A 26,224-nucleotide genomic window follows, 5' to 3' on the forward strand; every position below is an offset into this window, starting at 1 on the left:
AGACACACCCTGAGAGCACTCTTTTCCCATCTCTGTGCAGGTGCCATCAATCAGCCAGCAGAGGTCGTTATTGCATTAGTTATGAGAGAGTCCCTATCCGGCTTTTTTAAAATTTTATATCCCACTCCTATCTGAACAACAGGCGAATTCTTGTTCATGTTGCTGCTCAGCCCAGCCGGCAGGCAGAGCCTCGATACGATGTATTCGAGATCTCAGCTCTGGTTCCAGCGTGTGTTTTTACGCTGCACCACCTGAGCGGCAGCCTCAACTATTCTTAACCTTAGTTGTTCACAATAGCAATTGATAGCAATTATCTCACATAAATTGTATCTTTAATGGCTTTGGTTTGCCCCTGTGGAAAAAGAGATCACCTTTGGGATGAATTGGAACCTAGATTGAGAATGCTTTTCATGACAGACACACACTAAATTCTTATATAATAGGAATAAGTGATTTATATTTTGACCTATAGTTTTGGCATGGTATGTCCAACAAGCTCATGATCAGATGCCCACACACTTTTGGTCAATAAAAGATACATGACAATATTTTGCGTGTATTTTTCCCCGTTTTAATTTATTTACATGTTTTAAATTTGCTTTATCAGTATGAAGACTTAACAAGCACTTTAGGTTTAGCAACATTTCTTAGTGTTTTGTACAAGTTGCTGTTTGCTCATTTCCGTTCGAAGGTTGTGTTGATAATCTCAGCAGGCTTTCGACTGCATAGTTCTGCTGGATTATGTTTCCATGGAGAGCAAGCTAAAGCAGAAGAAAAATTGCTGCGGTTATTGAATAATAACCTTTTACCATCTGACCGAAAACTGCATCGATCTTCTCTCGAACCCTGACTGTCAGTTCCTCAAAAAACGCTACTGTCCTCACCTGAACAATCTGAAATACAGAAAGGCCCGTTAACAACGTTAACTATTATTATATTAATGATAGAATTATTCTTTTTTTCCTCTAATGCTTCCTGTCTGGGCCATCTGCAAAATGTTAAACAGTTTCATCTGTAATTCTTTTTTTTTTTAAAATCCCTAACATAAATTAGAGTCTGAATTTAGCTTTTGATTTGATTCATTGTAGCATGTCATTGTATTATTAAAGATTCTCCTCTTAAAAAGTAACAAAAGAAAATTAAAAACAAATATCACTATAAATAATACATGTACTCTTTTTAGTGCTCCAGCAATTGTTAAATCATCCCGTTGCTTTGTCTGTGAACCGGAGCGTTCGCAATTCCCCGGCCCATTTTTCCTATCTGTACGGAATCGTTGCTCGAGTATCTTTTTTGAAGATGAACTTATTGGTTCAGCGACTACTGTCTTATTTCGGCACACGCCGGCAAACGTGTCCGTTCGCCCCGCTCGTCAATTGTCCTCGGACTCCTCCTCGGCTTCTCTGAGCCACGTGAAAAAGGCCGTGACCGATTTGAGCGCTACGCCTTTGCCCTGCAGTTCGGCCGGGTCTTTGCTGGTCTCCCACTTGTAGAAAGCGTCCTCGGAGATCACGTCCTCGTCGTACAGACAGTCAAAGAACATCCGGAGCAGGTCTGAGCAAAGCAACACAAGCAACATGTTAGTGATGGTTCTGCTTTTATGTGACAAGCGGTTTTGTGCTTCGTTCACCATGAGGCTGGGCGCAGGGTGAACACACTTACAGGTACAGTGGTACCTTGAAACTCGATGTCAACTGGTTCTGGGAGTGGCGTTGAGTTTAAAAGGCGTTGAGTTTCAAAGTATTTTTTCCCATAAGGATGTTTGGGAAACCTGTTAATGCGTTCCATGGTCCCGTGAAACTGCATATATTTTAGGCTAATGTAAAATAATGGGGCGGCAGTGTGTGTACATGTCAAGTGTACGATAAATGTTAAGTGTAAGGGTACACATTTCTCAATGAAGGGCGTCAAGTTTCAAAAATTTCGAGTTTAGGGGCGATCGAGTTACAAGGTACCACTGTATTTTACACATATGTGTTTTTTAAGCTAGTGGTCATAATTTAATGCGAGATATTTTTGTGAGGTGTGGGTGTGTGTAGTGGCAGTGTTATGAGATGAATAATACTCACTGGGAGGCTGGTCCAGTTTTACTATCAAACATTGAAGTGCATAAAGTGCTTGTAACTGTCTCTCTGTGTCTGAGTTAAGGTACTTGTGTAATACAGGCAATCGCTTCTGGATGACGGCCGTGTCCACTCGGCAGGACGAGCTCTCCCCTGCGAACACACATACAACACATATTCACTGTCATTCACAGGTGAAATGAAGTGGCCAGTGACTAATCCAAATTGCATTCCAAATATCAACTTGAGAGTATTTATCAATACATATTCATCTCTGTGTACTGAGACTTCTTGTTGTATATTTTATACAATATAAAATATTGTATAAATGGGGAGGGGGGGGTTGTTTGTTCAATTCTTAACACAATGTCAGCTGCTATGCTATTATCATGACTAAATAATAGATTCCAGACATCCCAAGTCTCCCAGAAGTTCTGGGAGTCTCCCGCATATACATAGCGGCTCCCTGATGCCCGCAAGTCAGATAAAATCTCCCGGAATCTAGAACGAGCGGCCAAGAGCAACACACACGCGCACGCAGGCAACACAGACTTTTTTCCCGATCGCGTATTAAATCCGTTATCTGATATACAATCTAGTGCACTGAGTAAGGAACATAAATCAATTGTCTAATATAATGTCTAGTGCACTAAGTAGGCAACATAAATCTATGATCGAATATACAATCTAGTGCACTATGTAGGGAACATAAATCCATTATCTGATATACAATCTAGTGCACTATGTAGGGAACATAATTAATTATGTAATACACTATCTAGTGCACTATGTAAGGAACACAAATCCATTATCTGATATACAATTTAGTGCACTATGTAGGGAACCTAAATCCGTGGATGGGGGTGGATGGGGTCCGGGTCCGGGGGTACCTCCCTGAAATGAGTTTTTGCAACTTGGGATGTCTGAGATTCTTTAAACATCAAATTAGGAAGTTGATTTGCTTTCTTTATTTGTGTGTATAGTGGTTATAAAGTGTTTGTGTGACTATGAGCGTGTATAGTTTTACTTCTCTGCCTTTTGGACTAGTGGTTAATACTGGACTAGTAATCAAAAGTTAGCTGGTTCAAGCCCCACCACTGTCAGGTTGCCCCTGCTGGGCCCTTGAGCAAGGATCTTAGTTGCTTTAGACAATATACTGTCACTGTAGTGTAAGTCGCTTTGGATAAAATATATAACACATACTATAATTGGATTTTGACTGTATAAACCCAATGATGCAGTGACTCATTTCAAATCCCAAAATGCATCACCAGTTGCATGTATGAAAAAGTGCTGACACCTAGTGTTGCTTTTTATCCTGCCACTAGAGATAAACCAATCCTGGTTTTTCTAGAAACATGAAAATGAAACATGAAAGCCTCCAATTTTTACACATTTTGAATATATTGATAACATGACTACAGTAAAAACCTAATTTTTTTTAATGTAAAGATTCATTTTTTATGTAAAGATATTAAAGGGAAATATCATGCTGTTGTCTTTTTACAGTGCTACTGAATTCATATGTACATAGGACTTACATTTAACTGCGGCTTTACACACAGCAGTCATCAGAGCTCTGAGAAATGGCGGCGAACTCATTTCCGATTCATCTAGATTTGCCTACCGTAAAGAAATCACAAATGTAATTAATTTAAAAAAACAACAATAAACCTGCCATTGCAACTCTCAGTCAAATAACTCGAATGCTTTTGTACCTCTACCCAGTCGAAAATTTGTTCGTCGCTAGCCACGTCCTCCAGGAGAAGTTTCTCAAGCTGCTTGTTCAGCTCCTCGGACGAAAGGGTTCTCTCAGAGACCGTGTCCGGTGGACTTGAGCCATCAGACAGCGTAAAGTCCAGTTTCTGATAAAGGTGTCAAAATAAAGAATCAAATGGAAAAAAAAAACAAATTATAAAATTACATAAACTGCATAAAATATCATTTCTAACTAAAATTCCTAACTACATCCCGCAGTGGGATAATCCACTAGCACACCAGTGCAGAGATTCTGAGCTTCCAGGTGCCCTTTAGCAGGCACGATTGGCTAATGCCAGCAGCAGACAAAAGTGGCTTCCAGTCTGCTGGGTGGGAAAGACTTGATTAAGGGGTGGGGTTATCAATGCTGTGTAGGGACCTTGGTTGCCCAGGATGCCTGTACAGAAAGTAGAGGAGCGCAGAGATTGGGGCGTGGCTCTACATACGTGAAGCCAACCTCACGGACAAATCCACCGAAGAATAAGTACATTCACGTGACGATTATTCGCCTGCAAATCCACCATGCAAATATACCGTTAATAAGAAGGGTTTGGTGGCCCCAGCAGCAGATTGGCTATGCTAAATTATAGAAAGGACCTGGACTGCTCCACCTGGGAATCAAAGCCAGGACATTCTTGCTGTGTTATCAATGCTGTGTAAGGACCCTGGTTGCCCAGTGCACCTGTACAGAAAGTGGAGGAGCACAGAGATCGGGGCGTGGCTCTACATACACATACGCAACCTCATGCACAAATCCATCAAAGTATGGGAAAATAAGAAAGGATTGGTGGAAGCACACGTCGGAGGGAGTGCGTCAGGTGAATATACACTCTCCTTGGATGTTGTCGCGGTCCCCAGCAGCGGATTGGCAGTGAAATGCATAAACAAATGCTCAAAAATTATGGGTGCAAAAAGTACCCTAGTAGTAAGGGACTGCAACCTAAAGAAGAGCTTACCTGCTCGGTGATGAAGCTGTGGACGTCCTCTGTTTCAGGGAGTAAATCCGCCCAGTTCAACCCAGAGTCCCTCCAGAAGGCCCCCACTTTCCTATGGCTCTGAGGTACAGAGAAACTACTGTTACTCACAACCATATTTTACGCTATTAAAAAAACTGCCCTCCTTTTATGTAAATCACAGAAGAATTATAAACTGTATCGTAACTTTGTAACGTACCATTTGTTTGCATAGAAGGTGCAATATTTCAGAAAATAAAATCCCAGCTCTTCCCACAGGGAGTAATGGTTTGCTAAATTCACTGCACGAACACAAAGGAAACATTGCTCTGATCACATGACAGGTCTAAGGGGGTACATAACAGACAATAACGCATCTGGAAAATGTGTTTGCAGACTGCCAACAAAGATAGTACCTAAATAATTCTCTCATAGAGATTCCCCCTTCCCGAAGAACTGGATTAACCAGCTCTGCTAAGTACAGCCATATATGAGGAATATCAATGGCCATATCATCTGCTGTCTCGAGGGTTTCAGAGAACCTGCAGAAATAAAGCAGAAGAAAAGAAAGGATTTTAACTAGGGCTGTCGAAGTTAACGCGATAATAACGCATTAACGCAATCTCAATTTAACGCGATTATAAAAATTAGTGCCGTTAACGCAAATTCTAGTTCATGTTGAGACTTGACTGGTAGAACAAACGTTTTAATGTCGGACTTGCCACCGTTTTTCATTTGCGGTTTGTTAACATAATGTTACCGAGCGTCGTAGTGTCGTAGTAATGCACTTGCATAATAAAGAAGCTGCCAGTCCTCCATTCACGTAACGCTAGGACGGACACTTCAAAATCCTCCTTTTGGAGTGAACTGGTTTCATTTTTGATCAATATTATTTACCATTGGCTCAGGTACATGTCGAAACAAATGCTTTGTATATCATTGGTTTAACAGCCTCATTTGACTCCTTATAGAGCTACCACTGGCCAATCGGAGAAGGTCCGCCCTCTAAATGCTAGTCTGTGATTGGGTGGTTGAATTTCGCCCGCCCTCTCTGTTTTGTAAACACCGCTGCCTGAGTCAATCACTCAGCTCTCATGATCAGGAACGCGGTGAAAATGCCAAAAAGTAAACTTTTGAGGCAGCGATGAACGGACCTAAATATGAAAAGACACAACATTTAGTGAGTAAAACAGTCATTTGTTATATAATTCTTGCTTAAATTGGTCAAAAACTCTGTTATATGGGTTCTGGATTCATTCTGTGTGTTGCAGTAGCATGTCCCCCTGTTCCTAATATGATGTCCGGCTTTTTGGGGTGTAATGTCCTCCTTTTTGTTACTATGAATCTGGCCACCCTAGTCTAAACACACTCAGTTCGTGTAGAAACGTCCATTAAACCACTGGATAGTATTACTGCCTAGTATGTGAGTGAATAAAACAGTTTTCTCTTGTCCCAGCAGTTTTTAACATCAGTACATTTAGCATAAAATGTGTTCACCATTTTAACTGTAACATTTCACTTAAAAATCCTTGTTTTCTATAACATTTACACAGATTTTTTTAATGCGATTAATCGCGATTAACTATATGATATTCTGAGATTAATCGCGATTAAAATTTTTAATCGTTTGACAGCCCTAATTTTAACGTCATGTTTTACACTTTGGTTACATTTATGACAGAACGGGTGGTTACACAAGATTCATCAGTTCAAGTCTTTAATGTCAAACACAGTCAAGGACAATTTTGTATCTCCAATTAACCTGACTGCATGTCTTTGGACTGTGGGAGGAAACCGGACCTCCCGGAGGAAACCCACACCACGTCAGACATGGGGAGAACATGCAAACAGCACACAGAAAGGACCCGGATCACCTCAAATGTAAATCAAACCCAGGACCTTCTTGCTATGAGGCGACAGTGCTACCCACCAAGCCACCGTGCCGCCCTTATGACTGAATACAGTTCAAGAAGTTAAGAGTAAGGGCCTTGCTCAGGGGCCCAACAGTGGCAACTTGGCAGTTGTGAGGTTGAACCAGCAACCTTCTGATGACTAGTCCCAGTACCTTAACCACTAAGCTACACTTTGCTTGATCCATTAGACACAGTCTAATAATAATTACCCAAGCTTGTGTTTAAAATGGGTCAAACAGGGAGGGGCTCAGGTGGAGCAGTGGTAAAACACCCGAGCACACCAGAGCTGACATCTCAAACGCGTGAATTTAAATCTCTGCTATTGGCAGGCTGAGAACCTACACGAACAATGACTGACTCGTTCACAAAGAGGGCGCCGGAGGGGATCCACGTATGAACTCCCAAGCGTTCTCTTTATCGACTTTTTCCAGCACCTGTTTCCAGCTGGGTTAAGTATGTCGCTATGGTATGTAGATTTAAGATGTACTTTTATGTTAACAGGATCAAAATACAAGAAATGTACAGGCTAACAAGCATCCCATCACAAAGCAAACCAATGTGGTTCATATATCCTGCCAAAGAGCCGTGTGGTTAGAAGTGGACTCGCACCCTTTAAAGAACTGAGGTTTGGAGAGGCACTCGGCCTGTAGCAGCTGATAAAACAGCTGGCCCATGTGGTCACGCGTGATCTGGCTCCTCTCCAGCGTGGACTCCACGCCCACCCGCACAAAGACGTACAGCATGGAGGGCTGTTCCAGTTCCTGCACGCACTGCACGGCCTCCTGTGGGAGCACACGAACGCCACGGATCAGAAACACGCGTGCAATGTGAGAAACTCAAATCTGATCTTTATGAAGAATGGACATTGTGTTGGAGGATGATGGCACTGCGTACCTTGTAGTCATTAATGTGCAAAAACTCATCAATAATTGACTTGGACCGTTTCTCCATCTCCTCCTCTGGTAACGCAGGCTTCTCTGTAGAAGGAACTGCCATTGCTTCAAGTTTTACTGCACACACAGGAAACAGCACGAGAGTAAATACGATTTACAATTAACACAGTATGAAAGAGATGAGAGTAGAACCGCAATTTCCCATTCAAGATTTGAATCGAATTCTCCCCTACAGCTTAGTTTTATTTATTTTATTAGAACAGGTAGTTACAGGTTACACAAGCTTCATCAGTTCAAGATTTAAATGTCAAACACAGTCATGGACAATTTAGTATCTCCAGTTCACCTCACTTGCATGTCTTTGGACTGTGTGAGGAAACCAGAGCTCCCGGAGGAAACCCACGCAGACACGGGGAGAGCATGCAAACTGCACACAGAAAGGACCCAGACCGCTCCACCTGGGAATCGAACCCAGGACCTTCTTGCTGTAAGGCGACAGTGCTACCCACCCAGCCCAATAAACCGCATTTGTTCATCAGACCCTCCAGTTCGGAAAGAAACAGGCAGCAGCTGCTTGTTATTCTGTGTAGAACTGTGGCTCACCAGATTCCCTGGATTGGCTGCGCTCCAGTTTGCTCCTGCTGGCTGTACTGGGCTGCAGTTTGGGTGTGTCGGAGACGTGCGTGTCCTTATGCACCTCCTCCTGTGCTGGCTCCTCAGGGGTCTCCTTACTAACCTCGCTTCCAGCTGGAAGGCCAGGCTTCAAGGGGACGGAACTCAACAGATTATCGTTTCGCTCTCGACCTGAGCTCCCACGACTGAAACACACACACACATATATATATTGCGCTAATAAATAAAAGAGTGCATTTTATTCACACCTATTCCGAGGCTTACTCTGGCTAATAACGGATGCAGTACCTGCTCAGGCCACCTTTACCCTCAAACTCAGTAGACACAGAAGAAGTGGAGGAAGCTGCTGGAGCTGAAGGCTGTAGAGGTGAATAACGGTTCAGACTGCTAGGCTGTAAGACGTCTGCAAGAGGAACACTAATGTCACAATTTGCACATTTTATTTTTTTAAAAAGGAGGCAAAAAAACAACACATGGACTGCCCCTGACTAACCGGATTCAGTGGCCTTGGCTCCAGCTCCTCCACTGCTGCCCTTCATCCAGCTAAGCTGAGCTCGTGGCACCAACTGAATCTTATCATCTATTGACTAAAACACACACACATCCAGCACAGTGTTAGTAGACACCTAAGAAACTGTGGATAAAGCTGCATACACCTGATACGTGGCAAAATTGCTTGGGTGCTTACTGCTTATATGACAAACACACTGTCAGTGTGATGTACACACTGATTTATATATTTTCTGGATTTTCCCCCCTTTAATAAATTGTAAATCAGATGGCCCTTGAACAAACCCCAGTCTGATCAAGTAGAGCCAGATAACCATGCACCCCCTTAAACACGTGTTCAATCTGTGTCTGAAATCGTGCTGTGCTGTACACACAAAACTGCATCTGAATAAACTGTTATTATTGTTCACTAATTTAAGCTTGGTGCTCAGTGGCACAGCCAGCAGAAAGTGGTTTTCTAGCATATAATGTAAAATGCTTAAATGCTGCGTTAGGCGGCAATACACATTCAGCCTCACGGTGAACGAAGCACTTAGTGCTTATCATGTAAATGCAGCCCTACATTAACTGTTTTCACATTTACAGGACTTTTAATTAGTTAAGATACAGTTTTATGACTTTAACTGGACACATACACATGGTCAAATGTTTACATACACTTGCAGGGGACATGCTTGCGATTTTAATGATTTTTACTGCTGTTATGTTCTGTGACTGAAGTAAATAAACAGAAATTGGATTATTATTTTGGATTATTTATTTAACTATTTAACACTGTGGTGTAAACATCTAATTCCTTGTTAGTAATTAAACAGCGGTGGTTTGACCACCAATAAAAAGTACAAGGTACAGTGGTCTCTGTCCAAGGTAAGATACACAAACACAACAGCCTGCTTGTGCTGACCACATAATTCACATGTAATCCAAAAACCACCTGAAAAAGGAGACTAATAAATTGAATGGCAGTATATAAAAGTTTTCTAGGGCAACAAAAGAAAAATTTAACCTGCTGATCGAGAATATTTTCCGCAATCCCACAATAAAACCATCAAATAATATAAAAGTTTTCCTAGTAGGACAATAGTGTCACAAAAAAAGATCAATTGCCAAAAAACATGGAAAGTATTACGTTTACTTACTGATAAACTGAGCACAATACATGCAAAATAATTCAGATTTGATTTCGGGCTCTGCTTAAATAGCCAGCAGGTGGGGCTATAGCACACCTTGTATTTATTAAAGCACTTACTTAGGTGATAAAATGGTAAAAGAAGAATAAATCATAATTGATAGCTGGCTCACTACAGGGCAAAATATTGGACACAAGACCTTAAAGCATAGTTTTATTCCAAACATGTAAAGACAGTTTGTACCTTGGTAATTTTGGGGATCTTGCTGGGGTCTATTGTTCTACTGTTCTTAGGAACGGGCACAGTGTTCCAGGTCTCTTCTCTCTGTATTACTGTAATAAGGAGAACAGTGCTTTTGGTGACTACTAAACACAGATCTTACCAAGAGAAGGAATTAAAACAAGCTTTATATAAGGATTAGCCTATATGCTCTCTCTGACCTGGTCTTCTCTTGTCCTTGGATAGCAGCTGTTGATGAACTTTCCTTTGCTCCTCCTGCTCTTCGATTTTTGCCTCCTTGTGGATCTGCTCAATGGTCTTAGGACCCTGATCAGCTCGCCGAGACACCCAGTTATGCTGCAACCAAATCACATGCATGAATGATTAGTCATTTAGTTGGGAAAATGTCTGTATTAATTACTGTTTTGTATTTGCATTGTATTTTGTATCTGCATTCTTTGCCTAATAAAATTGTTAGTGATGCATTGCACTGAACCATATCTTACTTGAATAAACATTTAATCCATCAAAATGTAAGCAATTTTGCATTGCAAAGTCCAACAAGCTAGCTGATACACCAACATATAAACACTTCTTTATAAAAATAAAGCAGTTTCATATGATTCTATGTATAAAAGCGCTACAAAATCTGGCAGCTTTACAAGCAAAAAATATTTTGTGTGCTTTTAAAAAAGGGGGCAGAAAATGAAATATTAATTTCAACATGGTTTTAGTAAACATTTGTTTATTTAGAGGTCGCAAAGGTGTATCTAGTCTGCATACTAGACTATTTCCATCTGGGCTTGGGACCGGCATTAAGAGCATACTAACAAGCACATCTTCCAATGGCTAGGCTGTTTCAGACATTAGCTAATCACATCCATGCAGATGCACGATGATAGCACCTCTGAGATTCAAACCCTGGATCCCAGATGTCAGAAGTTTTGTTTAGATTTGAATGCCATGTTTAACACATTTGTTTCGTTTTATGGCATGATTGGTATTATGTTTGATATTATATCTTGTCTTTATATTGTGGGTCTTTTATATTTTTATTTTTATGGCTGCAAGGTAGGTTAAAATTGTTCTCATATTGTCTTGTGTAAGAATTTCTTTTTATGTATTTGGGGCATTCTATTAGGATGTGTTTTATTGTTTTTTTTCGCCTTTGTGTATTTCAAAAAAGTTGTTGGTGGCCTGAGAGTTCCATTCAATTTGCCATTTTTCCTTGATGTAGGTATTTATTAAGGGTTTCATATCTGTCAGGGGAGATGACAAGTAGAGGGTAGTAAGGTTATGCTGCTCTAAAAAAATTTAAAGCACCTACAAAACCCATTTAAAAACAATCACACGCATGCACATCCAGCACATAAACACAAATTCTCTAACCAGTCGCTGATCAATGACATCCTGCAGCATGAACCGAATACGTGATGAGGTTTTCCTCTCCTTCACTATCTTCTCCATCTGGTTGAAGTATTGATCCATTCGGGGCTACAGGGACAGAAATAAAAACACAAGTTCTCAGTTCAATTAATAATAGAAGACATGTATGGCTGGCTCATAAGGGAAGACTGTTGCAAGCATATGCAAGTCTTGAAAAGCAGCTAAGTGTTCATCTCTAAGTAAGACTAAGTGCCTAATGTACACTACACAATGTTTAGCCCAATATAAAACATAAGTGTGCAGTGCCTCACTCTACCAGCTGTGTGCAAAATTGCTATTATCTAACTCGCTGGAGGAGTTTTACACAACGACAGTACCATTCTCATTCTTTCAGTTTGTCAGACTGTAGGTCTGATTTTATGCACCAAACCCACTAATTAAAGAGGACTGTGCACATACTTCACCACAAAGCTAATATGAAATTAAATGTATAAAACTGGTATGAATTAATGGCAATTTCCAGATTCATCTATCTAAAAAAGTGACACACGTGCAATCCCAAACAAACTGGCAGCTTGCCCAACACTGGCTGCTTACCTTGGCCTTCTCAAAGTCCAGGTCCTTGCCGATGGTGGTGAGGAGTCTGCAAAGGCACTCGAGACTTTCCTCGTCATGATTCTTTAGCAGCTTCACCACACAGTCATGCATGATAGCCTCGGTCAACATGCGCAGCTTAAACAGCTCTCCTATGAACTTGATGTTTCCGATTGATCTCCTGCGCGCTTTGTCCTTCGCCTCCTCCAGCTCCTCCTGCAGCCGCTCCCGCTCACTGGTCTAAGAGGAAACATCAAAGCCAAATCTTGACAAATGTCCATGTGCATTATTATTCAACCCCCAGCTTTAGTACTTGATGGAACATTCTTGTGCTTTGATAACCTCTAATGAGTGATTTTGGTGAATGGTTACCAGCTTCTGGTGCCTCTCTTGTGGAACCTTCTACCACTTTTGTGTAAAGATATTTTTATAGAATTTGAATCTGGAGAGTGAGGACACGCTAGGATATTCCAGGACTGATTCCTTAACCAAACTTAGTTGACTTGGAAGTGTGATTGCTGGAAAGTCAAATCAGTATTAGGGTTCAATTTCACCACAGAAGGCATAACTTTCCTCTATAAATGCCTTGGCATTTCTGTGAATCCATGACTGCCAGTTCCTGTAGCAGAAAAACATTTCTACATTATTGATCGACCTCCATGCTTGACCGTAGGGACTGTATTCTTCTGGTCTTCTTACATCCATTGCCCTTTTAAAGCAATGTAATGATCTTCTCTCTCATCTTTTGTGACAGCTACTTAGTTGTCACGATGATTGCAAAATACCTTGAGGTTCAGAGAATCTCTGAGTGGTGTTTAAATAACGCATCACGGCTCCAGCAAATTAAAAGTTGATATTAACTTTCCAGTGATTTAATTATGTTGTGACCAAACTTTATACAGATCAGAATAGGACGCCTTTGTCATATATACAGTGTATCACAAAAGTGAGTACACCCCTCACATTTCTGCAAATATTTCATTATATCTTTTCATGGGACAACACTATAGACATGAAACTTGGATATAACTTAGAGTAGTCAGTGTACAACTTGTATAGCAGTGTAGATTTACTGTCTTCTGAAAATAACTCAACACACAGCCATTAATGTCTAAATGGCTGGCAACATAAGTGAGTACACCCCACAGTGAACATGTCCAAATTGTGCCCAAAGTGTCAATATTTTGTGTAACCACCATTATTATCCAGCACTGCCTTAACCCTCCTGGGCATGGAATTCACCAGAGCTGCACAGGTTGCTACTGGAATCCTCTTCCACTCCTCCATGATGACATCACGGAGCTGGTGGATGTTAGACACCTTGAACTCCTCCACCTTCCACTTGCGGATGCGCCACAGGTGCTCAATTGGGTTTAGTCCATCACCTTTACCTTCAGCTTCCTCAGCAAGGCAGTTGTCATCTTGGAGGTTGTGTTTGGGGTCGTTATCCTGTTGGAAAACTGCCATGAGGCCCAGTTTTTGAAGGGAGGGGATCATGCTCTGTTTCAGAATGTCACAGTACATGTTGGAATTCATGTTTCCCTCAATAAACTGCAGCTCCCCAGTGCCAGCAACACTCATGCAGCCCAAGACCATGATGCTACCACCACCATGCTTGACTGTAGGCAAGATACAGTTGTCTTGGTACTTCTCACCAGGTCGCCGCCACACATGCTGGACACCATCTGAGCCAAACAAGTTTATCTTGGTCTCGTCAGACCACAGGGCATTCCAGTAATCCATGTTCTTGGACTGCTTGTCTTCAGCAAACTGTTTGCGGGCTTTCTTGTGCGTCAGCTTCCTTCTGGGATGACGACCATGCAGACCGAGTTGATGCAGTGTGCGGTGTATGGTCTGAGCACTGACAGTCTGACCTCTCACGTCTTCAACCTCTGCAGCAATGCTGGCAGCACTCATGTGTCTATTTTTTAAAGCCAACCTCTGGATATGACGCCGAACACGTGGACTCAACTTCTTTGGTCGACCCTGGCGAAGCCTGTTCCGAGTGGAACCTGTCCTGGAAAACCGCTGTATGACCTTGGCCACCATGCTGTAGCTCAGTTTCAGGGTGTTAGCAATCTTCTTATAGCCCAGGCCATCTTTGTGGAGAGCAACAATTCTATTTCTCACATCCTCAGAGAGTTCTTTGCCATGAGGTGCCATGTTGAATATCCAGTGGCCAGTATGAGAGAATTGTACCCAAAACACCAAATTTAACAGCCCTGCTCCCCATTTACACCTGGGACCTTGACACATGACACCAGGGAGGGATAACGACACATTTGGGCACAATTTGGACATGTTCACTGTGGGGTGTACTCACTTATGTTGCCAGCTATTTAGACATTAATGGCTGTGTGTTGAGTTATTTTCAGAAGACAGTAAATCTACACTGCTATACAAGCTGTACACTGACTACTCTAAGTTATATCCAAGTTTCATGTCTATAGTGTTGTCCCATGAAAAGATATAATGAAATATTTGCAGAAATGTGAGGGGTGTACTCACTTTTGTGATACACTGTACATATGCAGGAATACAGTACAACGAAATTCTATTTTCGCATAGCCCTGCTTGTCTGGAAGCTGGGGCCAGAGTGCAGGGTCAGCCATTGTACCGCGCCCCTGGAACCGAGAGGGTTAAGGGCCTTGCTCAAGGACCCAACAGTGGCTGCATGGCAGAGCTGGGATTCAAACTTTCAACCTTTCAATTGATAGTCCAAAGCTCTACCCACTAGGCTACCACTGTCCCATTAGCAGTAGGTTAGCAGTAGGTTTTAATATCAGCAATATTATGTAGGGGTTGAATTAGTGTAACATGGTAGAATTTACCAAAAATCCTTCTATTCTAAAATACTACATCATTCATTATCTTTGCACATTTGCTGCATCCTTCAACTGATAAAGACCTCAAAGCAAAATCTAGCTCTGCAGTTTAGAGCTATAAATCTTTTTTTTAAAGATTTTCTTCAATTGGGGGGTTGGATATTTCCAATTGCACCAGAACCCACTCGAAAATAGAACATTTTACACACAGGAAGGTTTAAATCTGATAAGATCTAATCTCCCTGAGGTACCATTTGCCATTTCAGCACATTACTGTAATCTGCAAGATGTGGAAATAAAAAAAAAATGAAGTGAAACCCTTTTGAGAGAAGCAGTGCTTACTGAGGCGGCCGATTCTAGCTCCCGCTGCTTCTTCTCAAAGACGTCGTCATTGACTTTGTCTTTCTCAAACTCTTTCTGACAGCGGTTTAGCAGCAGCTTTCGAAAATTCACAGTGCTGGTAGGCTTGTCTGCCATGGGCACTTTTAACTAGAGAGAGAAAAAAAAAACAATGAACACTAGTATGTAAGCTTTTCAATGAAATGGTTTTAAATTAATTTAAGCTCAGTTTGTTTGTTTGTTTGTTTATTAGGATTTTAACGTCATGTTTTACACTTTTAATTACATTCATGACAGGAACGGTAGTTACTCATTACACAAGGTTCATCAGTTCACACAAGGTTATATCGAACACAGTAATGGACAATTTAGTGTCTCCAATTCACATCACGTGCATGTCTTTGGACTGTGAGAGGAAACCGGAGCACCCGGAGTAAACCCATGCAGACACGGGGAGAACATGCAAACTCCACACAGAAAGGACCTGGACCGCCCCACCTGGGGATCGAACCCAGGACCTTCTTGCTGTGAGGCGACAGTATTTAAGGTCAGAATTGTCACAATCAAGCAGTTTTTTTTAAATAACAATAACAATGCAATAAAGCTTCATGAACCAACTTTGTTGTTTTGGTGGGATTTATTTTCCCACGTCTCCACATGATGACCCCTATCAGAGCCTTCTTGAACAAACAAAATACATTTAATACAAAACTGTGTGTGAATAAACCGTCAGTAGTGTCGATCAATATTGTGTATGGCTGCTAGTGGCACAGCCAGCAGAGAAGCATTTTGCTGTGTATTATGTGAAAGGCTATAACACAGCGGTAAGTATTAGGCTGAACTAATTAGAATCAAATAAGAATTATCACAGGTTATTATGATAAAAAAAAAAAAGACAAATGTTTGATGCAAGTCTGTAAAGCAGAATGTGTTACTCACTGTAGCCAGACAGCTACACATATTGCCATATGCCACAGAGAAGCTGGGCTCATCGATGGCTTTCTCAAAAACCAGGTCAATGACCCCTTTAAGGCGCTCCTCTGTGTCGATGGTGAGATCCGTCACCTGCTTCATCAGCTGGTTAAACATCTGGGGTGTGAGTTTGTTTAGGATACTGCGCACCCTCCGGAAAATCTCCTGTACAAAAAGGGAAGAAAGAAAAATCGGTTCAACAGTGCATTGATAGTTTCTAGGAGGTTCATTTCTTTTTCAGATTGAGAACCGTTTCAGCTGGGTCATCATACCACAGGAAGGTGATGTACTGACCTGAGTTTTCAGGGTCTCTGGCTCATCTGTGGCGCTTTCCTTTTTCAACCCGGGCTTCCAGGCATTCTCAGCCTTCTTTAACTGCACCTCTTCATTGACTGAAAGATTCATAATGATCTTGCGGGGAGGAAGCCGTCTCAGGCCTACATTTAGCAGCTAAGGAAAAAAATATGTCTGATTAATGGCTGAGTGTGAGCCGTCAGCAGTAAAGACTCCGACTAGAATTAGGCTATTATTTGAAGCACACAAAACACTGAATAAACATTGAGTCAAACATTGAGTCAAACATTAATAGTAGCAGGAGGAAACTTACTGGTGCTCCTCTTACTCCAGGTATCCTGCTGAAGTCAGCGAAGGCTGGGGTGAAATCTGGGCCTCTGGAGATAAGCCGTGGGTCAGGCCTAAGAGGCAGCTTATTTTGGTTTATCTGTAAAAGCAAAGATTTGCACGTAAATCTTAGAACATCTTTCTTCTAATGCTTACAAAAGATCAATAAAGTTCAGTGTTTCAGCAGGATTACCTTATCAAGAACCACATCTGATATGGGGGGAAGTCCTTCTGGCTTCTGCACACAGGCAGGCATGAACTGGAAGCCCAACAGAAAATCTCTGTTGTACTGCCTCTTCCCATTTTTCAGTTCTGGCTCTGAGGGTGAAAGAAACCGGCGTGTGAAAAAATGTGCATAATCTTGTGATTATTTGAGCTAATAGCTTTAATTATAGATGCCTGAAATTCATCGTCGGTCTCTACAGTACAGGCTGATGATAAGTAATAAGTGTCAGAAACGTTAAAAAGAGGTATACATTTTGCAGGCGTTTGGGTGGCGCAGTGGTAAAACACGCTAGCACACTTGTCGGTTCGAATCTCAGCTCCGCTACCGGCAGGCTGGTCGCCTACGCAAACAACGATTGACACATTCGCAGGGAGGGTGCCGGAGGGGATTCCTCATAACTGATACAATTACGACCTCTGCTGGCTGATTGATGGCGCCTGCACAGGGATGAGGGTTACTGTGAACATGGTGTGTCTCTCCAGACGCAAAGCTGATCCACGTATGAACTCGCCTCGTGCAGGTAAAAAGATGCATATATATATATATTTCTAAATTCTGTTACATTTAAGGGTGCTGAGGTGGCGCAGTTGTTATTAGACTAGCTCACTACTGCTAAGATCAGGGGGTCATAGTTCTAATCTATCAGCCAGTCGGGCGTTTACACAGACATGACTGGCTACGTCTGAGAGGAGGGGATGGCTGAACAGCCTAGCCACTGGCAGGTGCACTTGTCAGGTGAACTGTGCCAGGTCTGGTAGAACGATCAGTTGTGGTAAAATTTGCATAAGAAACTTGGTCAAATTTCACACAAAGTTGAATTATTTTACCCATAATTCACTTCATGACTCATAACTGCTCTGCAGTGCTGATCTCTGGAAGGGTGGCACTTTATGTCGACGAAATAATGTCATAATTGATCATGTGGCTGATATTGATGGATTAGAATGTTCAAACCTCTTTTACAGTTGTGTCTTTTATAGTTATTGCACATTAAGTTAGCTTAGCTTGCTAAAGTTAACATAGACAGATAAGACAGACTCACAATATATAAAACCTTGTGTACATGTAGGATCTGATTTGGTCCCCAGTACAATTTAAGAATTTGAAACAGCATTTATGGGCCAAGCTTACTACGCCAAGCAACACTAATAGTCCACAACATGACCCAGCCTTCAAGTAAACAAACCATGAACAAAAGCAGGAACATGAGAATCTTTTAGATTTCTGTCACAAGTAAACCTTACTCTGTATCGTCTCTATGAGTCCAGGTGCATTGACTCCATCACCGCTCTCGGCCTCTGAGCTGAGCTCTGGCCCGTTCTTCAGAGGCTCTGCCTCCTGCTCTCCATTCTCCTCCAGCGGTGTTCCTGCTGAGGCCCGTCGCTCCACAGACACAGGAGAAGGGCTGGAGCACTCCACTTCAGCTTCTACAGCTGGCTCCAGCGTTTCCTAAAATATACACCAGGTTAGAATGTCTGGAGTACAGGACATCACATAATGCAACTTAAACAGTTCATTAAAATATAGATTTGAGCCGCTCAGGTGGCGCAGCGGTAAAAAGACACGCGCTGCAACCAGAGCTGGATTTCGAAGGAGCGTCGTTTCGAATCCAGCTCTGCCTTCACGGTCGAGGCTGGGCGGCTGTGGACAACGATTGGCCTGTTGTCCGGGTGGGGGGCGGGACTTGAGACCGTAGGGGATGCTCTCTCAAGGAACGGGGCGGTTGCGCCCTCTGCTGGCTGGTTGGTGGCGCCTGTATGGAGACGGGAGGGGGTGTGGCGGAGTGTGTGATCCTCCGTGTACAGTACTCTGCCACGCTACACTCGTCAAGTGTGGGTGATAAGACGGTCGATTGGCTGTGCACGTTTCGGAGGAGGCGTGGAACGGCCTCGTCAGCCCCAATCAGGAGCAGGAATCCGCACTAATGAGAGGATGATAGATGGGACGAAATTGGACGTGCTAAATTAAAAAAATAAATAAATAAATAAATAATAAAAAAAAATTATAAAAAATAAAAAATATATAGATTTGACAGATTCTGATTAAATCATTGTATTTAATAGGGCTTTATGATAGGAGCCTGCTTTGAACCCTAGATTCCAGCAGTAGTGGGCTAGCACAATTTACCGCTACGTCACTTGAGCACTTAACTTTGTTAGCCATGTGTTTTGTTTATTATTATTGAATAACCACGTATCCTGAACTTACCTCTGTGTCAGGACACTGGGAATGCCCCACGGAGTTGTCCTCTTTTGGCTTTTTCCATGTCTTTGGTACACTAGATGTAACTGCAACAGTAAAGGAGGTTGACAATGCTCACTGTAAAGTCTTCAAAGCCACATCCTATTCTAACATTACATCCATTTGGTATTTACCTTGACTTGAACTTTGTCTAAGATTAGATTGTAATGTGATCTCCGCTTTCTCTTCTGGCTCGACCTGTGCCTCCTTGTCAGCATTGCTAAGCTCTGACCAAGTCAAAGCTGTAGCTGCTTCTACGGCAACCTGGCTTGGATGAGTGAGGCCTGGAGGTGCAGGAAGAGAACACACAACAGCAGCAGAGATGGTGGTGGGCAGGGGAGTTGTTACAGTGCTTGGAGAAACTATTTCGACAGCTGCAGGACCAGTAGCCTTAACTTCCGAACCTTGGGCCTCCAGGACAGGGCTTGGCTCCTTGGGCGGCTGGAAGTCGGAGTCGTCACACTGAGACGTGGCATCCCCTTCGGCCAGCCCGTTGACAGCCTTTACAGCCTGCGCTGTGGAGGCTGGCACCTCTTGTGGAATTTGCTCAGGTACAGGTTTCTCTGGCTCTGGCGTGACGGCCCGAACGGGGCCGGGCTCCACTGCAGGTGTACGGGGTCTTGCTGTCTCCTCTGCTGAGGCAGGCTTAGTAGAGGTGAGAGTGGGTGGAGCTACACTGGGGGCCAGTTCTGGGCCTGAGAGAGGAAGCTCAGATTTCTCAGAGGGATATGATTTAGGGACAGGGGCAGGGCTGCTGGACTCTCGTCTCTGAACAGGCTCTGCATCTCGCAGCCCAGGTGATGATGACTTCAATACAGCACATTCAAGCTTTGGCTTGTCATCTGCAGTCGGACAGAGAGGTGAATAAGAGAAATATTAGAACGTTATAACCACAGGCGCCATATGTAATCTGCTTTATAGTTTATAAAGCTTTATAGCTTAGTCCTTTTCCACAAATATAATAAGTCTGTTCAAAAACCTAGTGAGCTGCCTTGCTGCCTACCTGGGCAGCTGCCTAAGTAGAGAGGGTTCTAATAAGACATTGACTTATAAGGCAGATTATTTAGACGCATTACTATTATTTTTGCTTACTAAGCTAACATAGTTAGCCTCAGGCCATTCAAACCAATGGGCTTAGGCACAACCCACTAGCAGCTTTACACTGATCAGCAATGAATTCTAACAGATAGCTTTGACCATACAGTAGTAGCCACTGCTGGCGCAACAAAGAGTTGAATTCCCGCCTGACCCTCCGTCTCACATGCCATTATATAATCAATACAGGGAAAAAGTTACATTCGGCTGGTTTTACTTGGGGCAAGTGTTTAAAAATGAAACAGATGTGGAAAATCTGCTCTCCCACCAAAACCACTCCAACTCAGAGAAACTGAGTCAGAGTTTCTGACCGTCTGTTTAATGGTCACTCTAGACTCTTCTATCGAGGTTGCTTGGCGTTAGCATAGAAATCTCTATTCCCTATTCCTGCCGGAACTGATGGCAAACTGATTTAGGAGTATACCCTGGGTCGGCATGATTCACCCAATAAGAGAGATCAGTTGTGTCCACACTTAATGTTTTCCACTATTAATGTGTTACCATTACTACTGGTAAATTTACTAGCTTCATTGTAGTTCAATGACTACTTCATGAAGTTCCAGAAGGCACGTCATGTTAATCAATAGCCCATGTTTTTGCCTAGTCTATCTATCTATCTATCTATCTATCCATCCATCCATCCATCCATCCATCCATCCATCCATCCATCCATCCATCCATCCATCCATCCATCCATCCACACAAACACACATATATGAAGGATTTGTGTTGGATAGCCATGCCCCAATCTCTACGCTTCTCCACTTTCTGTACAGGCACCTGGGTCCTTCATAACCCCACCCCTTAGTCCAATTATTCCCATCCAGCAGACTGGAAGCCAATTTTCTGCTGCAGGCATTAGCCAATTGTGTCTGCACAAGGGCGCCCAGCCGCCCGGTAGCAGAGACGAAATTTGAACCCCGGCTCAGAAACTCTACGCTGGTGTGCTAGCGCATTATCCCGCTGCGCCACCTGAATGTATATTTTTGTTGTTTTAGACACATCATCTCAAGATCATTAACTTCTAACAGAGTCCTCTAAGCTGCCAGTTTAAAACAAAAAAAACAAAGCTGGTTTCCAAATCCCATACCCACCTACTTAAAGAGAGTACAACACAGGCACAACATCTGTTATAATATTAATTTAAAATGCAGTTTGATGCTGATAATACAGTTGTCATAAGTGAGACATTGCTACAGTAGAAAAGCAAGCTCGTTTCACTAGAACCAGCACTAACAGTTTGTGTGTGTGAAAGATGGATCTGTGAGAAAAAACTCACCTGGTTTCAAGTTGATGGAAGCTGGGAGGACCGGGGCACCCTCCACATTATATATGACATGCCCATGTTCCACTACCTGGCTGTTCAGCTGCTGGGATTTGAGGTAGAAAATGTGAGGATAATGAGGGTGTGGACATAAAAACTAGCAAAAGAGAGAAAGAAAGGAGGAGAGATTGCACACATATGCGTAACGGATATGAGTTGAAGCGGAAGAAGAAGAAAAGACAAGAAGAAAAGGGCAGGGAATTGATGCAAAGCCCAGTTTTATGAAAATGGGAAAAGGAAAAGACATTATACCAATGAAAGCATAAGACAAGCATCGAGATGGTGAGGGGGTGGCAAGACACAGACAGCAAAACAAGTCAGGGATGGGTTGGGGAAGATTAAGAAATATGGCCAAGAGAAATGGGAAAAAGAGAGGAGAGACGAACACTGTTAACATTTAGGGAGAGAAGACACAAAGTAAGAGTAACAACGCAGTAGTTAGTGTTCCCTTTACAGAGAGGCCGACTCTCTCAGAAGTGGCGGTGTGAACGCTACACTGGATGATTCTAACAAAGCTTTTAACTGGTGGCTGTCTCTGTAGCGAGAACACCATGGGAGATCAGAATGAGACAAACAGCTGTGAGGTAGAACTAAGATGAAGGCAGATGAAACAGTAGGTTTGGCAAGTCGAACATCAGAAAACAGATTGAGAACATTTTATAGGACAATGAAATGTAAAATATATATATACACAAATATATATGGAGCTAAACAAACTGCAAACGTGCTCTGTATTATTTACAGGTGAAGCTTATTAACAGCTAAGCAACAAGGATGAATTAATCATTCGCTGATACGGTCATAAATTATAGAGAGGTCCGTCCAGAGCTATGAGTTCATTAAAGGACATTAACTTTTAGATTATGGATAAACTGGCTGGTACTCCATATCACCAAAAAGAAAAAAAGAAAAAAACATAGATGGGCTGGTTACCACCCATTTAACAGTCTGGCCTTGTAAGGTATTATATCCTACAGTACATTAAAAAAAATTAACTGTTGGATAACACGCTATCTAATTTCTTCTAAAATATATTATGTTTATGCATTTTCTCCCCTTTTTAGCGCGTCCAACTGCCCCACTGCGTCATGCTTCCTCTCCACTAATGCCGACCCCCGCTCTGATTTGAGGAGAACGAAGCTAACCCACGCCCCCTCTGACACGTGGGCAGAAGCCGTATGCATTTTGTCACACTAGGCAAGTGCATATATGCAAATCAGCCTTGTGTACGGAGAGACACACCCTGAACACACCCTATCCGGCTTAATACCCCACCCTTATATGAACAACAGGCCAATCGTTGTTCATGTGGCCGCTCAGCCCACCTGGATGGCAGAGCTGAGATTCGATACGATGTATTCGAGATTCCAGTTCTGGTGTGCTAGCGTGTGTTTTTACCGCTGCGCCACCTGAGCGGGCTATAAACCTATTTTTTCTATACACTTACTAAGCGCTCTATTAGGTACATGAACAGGGTACATGACAGTGATGAAACAATTAAATGGTAACTGGTTGATAAATTATTGTACAATTAATAGTGTATTATCATATTATATCTTCACAGATCTCTTAAGAGTGAGAGCGCTGATTTATAACTAACACTCACCCACTCTTAGTGCGCATGTGGCAGTTTGGTTTATGTAGACAAGATACTGAAGGCAAAAATCCCAAATAGAAGTTAAAAAAACCCCCCAAAAACTAATGTTATGTGGAAGCCGACATTATGCCACCTGATCATGTATGTAAGGTGTCCCAATTGCAATAATAAAAGTCTAAAGTCATTTTTAAGTTCAAAAAAAGCTAAATAAGGCTGCCTTTAAATTATGGTGCAATACGACATCTAGATTCTGAATTGAAGTGCCGCTACAGGACGGTAGATAAGTACGTAAACCAGGGTTGATTTTGTGTGTGTGTTTGTCTTACCTGTGGAGGAGTAGGTGTGGAGGAGGGCCGACCAACTGGCGGGGTGGGGTTCCGACTACCTCCCACTCCTGACAAGATCTCATCTGTTATGTCCTTGCCACCCTGGTTAGGGTCTCGGATCCGGATCTTAACAAAGAAAACACACAAAATTAAAATCACGAAGATTGTATTTCAGTTAACAAATAAGTAATGAAGCCGTGAATACACTCACTGTCCTCTTCTCCCGCTTTGTAGGTGGAGGTTGCTGGGGTGTAGGCACTATTATGGATGGAGATGGGGTGTACATGGTCTGGCTAGGATAGTACTGAGGTCCTGCGGCTAGAACGAAAAAATATAATTATAAAACAAAAAAAGTTCAGTTTAAGATTAAATGTAAACCAGTTTCAGTCTGCATTTATCGAGGATCTGTTTGTGAAATCATAGTGAAAGAGCAGGACAAACTTACCATAGGCTGGCGGGAACTCTCCAGGAGTAGGTCCAGGGTAGAAGGTACTGGGTCCTGCAGCTTGGACTGGGTACTGCTGGGGAGGCCCTACGTATTGAGGTGCGCTGTGCCGATACTGTTAAACGTACAGAGTAACTTAATTACATGCCTGTGATACACCAATTCAGTGCTATATTTATGTACAAAACAAAGCCTAAGAATGGAATGCAGCCTAAACGAAATCAATAAATAAAGATTACATTTTCTATTCTACACATTAATATTTGTAAACACTGGGTTTTGCTACATACATTTTGTGTTCGTGATCAACCATGAGAAGAGGAGATGTGAGCAAGAAAAGCACAGAACCTGACTGCACTTTTATAAGTGCCGAGTATCAGGATAGTGTTTATGTAATTATGGAATTGCATAAAATGCATTTAAATGCTCCTAAGTCACACAAAAACTGACTTTAATGTGTCTAAATTGCTTTCGATGGTCGCTTAAGCTGCCTGTTAAACAGTTGTTAGATAATCTGTCTTTCCAAAGGTCCTTCTCACAAACAAAACCTATGGAACCCTATTTTGTGCTAACGTACAACGTTTACTTATTCATTTATTTATTAGGATTTTAACGTCATGTTTTACACACTTTGGTTACATTCATGACAGGACAGGTAGTTACTGGTTACAGAAGATTTATCAGTTCAAGTCTTTAATGTCAAACACAGTCATGGACAATTTTGTGTCTCCAATTCACCTCACTTGCATGTCTTTGGACTGTGGGAGGAAACCCACACAGACACGGGTAGTACATGCAAACTCCACATAGAAAGGACCTGGGCCGCTTCACCTGCACCTACGACCTTCTTGCTGTGAGGCGACATAGGTTTATAATGGTCAGTGTTTGCGATCTGATGAAGTTCGCAATTATTATATAATGAACTAAATGGAATTATTCAAGTTTAATTGCTCTAATAATTCATTAGATTCTACAATACTACAGTATAATACAAAATTTTATCATCAGACACTATCAGTATAACCAAAGTGCTGTGATATTCTAATCAATAAATCATAACGTTTGAATAATTTGTTATAACACATTATTTTATGTAAACGCCCTGATCTGAAATAGTTGGATACCGTCATCCACACAGTATTCAAAGAGACACACTGGAACAATTAGGAAAATCTGCATGTCGCAGCAGAAATTGAGGTTCATCTAATCAGGCCACGTTTTCAGTGTCTGGTTTTGATGTGCCTGTGCTAATTGTAGCCTCAGATTTCTAATTATGGCTAACAGAAGTAAAGAATCATAGAGCTTTTTACCAAACCAAAACTAATGATAGTAATGTTTAATGGAAAACTTGTATATTGACTAACATGATGACCATATTTAGGATTAATTGGATATTGTGGAGGTAAAAGATCCTGCTGTATGATGGTGCTGATGTAAATAGAAATGCTTTTTGCTGAATAATAAACAAACTGTGCTATAATCTGCAAAAATGGGAATGTATGGGTGGTCGGGGGTCTGTGGATGCCGCTGGTTTTATATTTAAGACAACACAATGTGTAATTTAGGATGTGCGGATATGTAAAATAAGAGCAGCCAAGTAATTCTCTTATCTAATCTCTAATGTGCATGTGTGAGAATGACCTGGGGTAAGTAGTAGTGGGGGGGCTGGGGCGTTGCGAAGGGCATGGGTGTCATGGACATCATGATGGCCTGGTTGGGGGAGTAGACAGTGGCAGTTGGTGCCTGAGAGACAGGCCGAATGGTAGGGTTGTTGCTTGGAATGGCGGACCGGGCCGTCTGCATCTGGGTCCTCGGGAAAAACTGCAAGAGATGAAAGTGAAAAGATCAGTATGCAAGTGTCACACATCCAAGTATGATGCACATCAGTGGGTCAGAATCACTTCCTCTGACCTAAAGAACTGTAGTGTGGCCTAGAGCTCCTAGTGTGAGGTAAAATGAGCTGGACGCAGTGCTCTTGAATTACCCTTTTAATGAAAACATGCATAAAATATAGAATAAATGATGCCAGAGAATCTAGTTCACATGCACTAAATAAATGGGGGCTGCAAAACTAATGTGAGGGCTAAATAAATGTTTAATGTGTAAAAAAAAAAAAAATACAACTGTCACCATGATAATTTGCCATCTCTAAGTAAATTGG

General features: G+C 42.1%; 1 protein-coding gene across 8 annotated transcripts in view; it reads right to left on the reverse strand.

Moving 5' to 3' along the window:
- Window positions 1-548: 548 nt before the first annotated feature.
- Window positions 549-26,224, reverse strand: part of eif4g3b (eukaryotic translation initiation factor 4 gamma, 3b) — a 52,799-nt gene continuing 27,123 nt past the window's right edge. For 5 of the 8 annotated variants that reach the window (XM_063015549.1, XM_063015554.1, XM_063015550.1 and 2 more), the window contains 29 exons: window positions 25,705-25,884; window positions 24,064-24,178; window positions 23,830-23,936; window positions 23,619-23,744; window positions 21,651-21,792; window positions 19,411-20,118; window positions 19,244-19,323; window positions 18,280-18,484; window positions 17,003-17,127; window positions 16,796-16,909; window positions 16,483-16,638; window positions 16,156-16,353; window positions 15,220-15,366; window positions 12,056-12,292; window positions 11,462-11,566; window positions 10,294-10,429; window positions 10,097-10,185; window positions 8,707-8,800; window positions 8,502-8,616; window positions 8,184-8,398; window positions 7,582-7,697; window positions 7,297-7,469; window positions 5,191-5,316; window positions 4,995-5,076; window positions 4,778-4,876; window positions 3,782-3,928; window positions 3,605-3,686; window positions 2,070-2,216; window positions 549-1,554 (listed from right to left, as the gene is read on the reverse strand). In XM_063015549.1, coding sequence (XP_062871619.1) covers window positions 1,373-1,554; window positions 2,070-2,216; window positions 3,605-3,686; window positions 3,782-3,928; window positions 4,778-4,876; window positions 4,995-5,076; window positions 5,191-5,316; window positions 7,297-7,469; window positions 7,582-7,697; window positions 8,184-8,398; window positions 8,502-8,616; window positions 8,707-8,800; window positions 10,097-10,185; window positions 10,294-10,429; window positions 11,462-11,566; window positions 12,056-12,292; window positions 15,220-15,366; window positions 16,156-16,353; window positions 16,483-16,638; window positions 16,796-16,909; window positions 17,003-17,127; window positions 18,280-18,484; window positions 19,244-19,323; window positions 19,411-20,118; window positions 21,651-21,792; window positions 23,619-23,744; window positions 23,830-23,936; window positions 24,064-24,178; window positions 25,705-25,884 — 4,548 coding nt within the window. In that variant the 3' untranslated portion in view covers window positions 549-1,372. The remainder of the gene's footprint in view (window positions 1,555-2,069; window positions 2,217-3,604; window positions 3,687-3,781; window positions 3,929-4,777; window positions 4,877-4,994; window positions 5,077-5,190; window positions 5,317-7,296; window positions 7,470-7,581; window positions 7,698-8,183; window positions 8,399-8,501; window positions 8,617-8,706; window positions 8,801-10,096; window positions 10,186-10,293; window positions 10,430-11,461; window positions 11,567-12,055; window positions 12,293-15,219; window positions 15,367-16,155; window positions 16,354-16,482; window positions 16,639-16,795; window positions 16,910-17,002; window positions 17,128-18,279; window positions 18,485-19,243; window positions 19,324-19,410; window positions 20,119-21,650; window positions 21,793-23,618; window positions 23,745-23,829; window positions 23,937-24,063; window positions 24,179-25,704; window positions 25,885-26,224) is intronic. The other 3 variants (XM_063015556.1, XM_063015551.1, XM_063015552.1) reach the window with 2 other exon arrangements.

This window comes from Trichomycterus rosablanca, chromosome 19, assembly GCF_030014385.1.
Source record: "Trichomycterus rosablanca isolate fTriRos1 chromosome 19, fTriRos1.hap1, whole genome shotgun sequence".
NCBI classification, from domain to species: domain Eukaryota; kingdom Metazoa; phylum Chordata; class Actinopteri; order Siluriformes; family Trichomycteridae; genus Trichomycterus; species Trichomycterus rosablanca.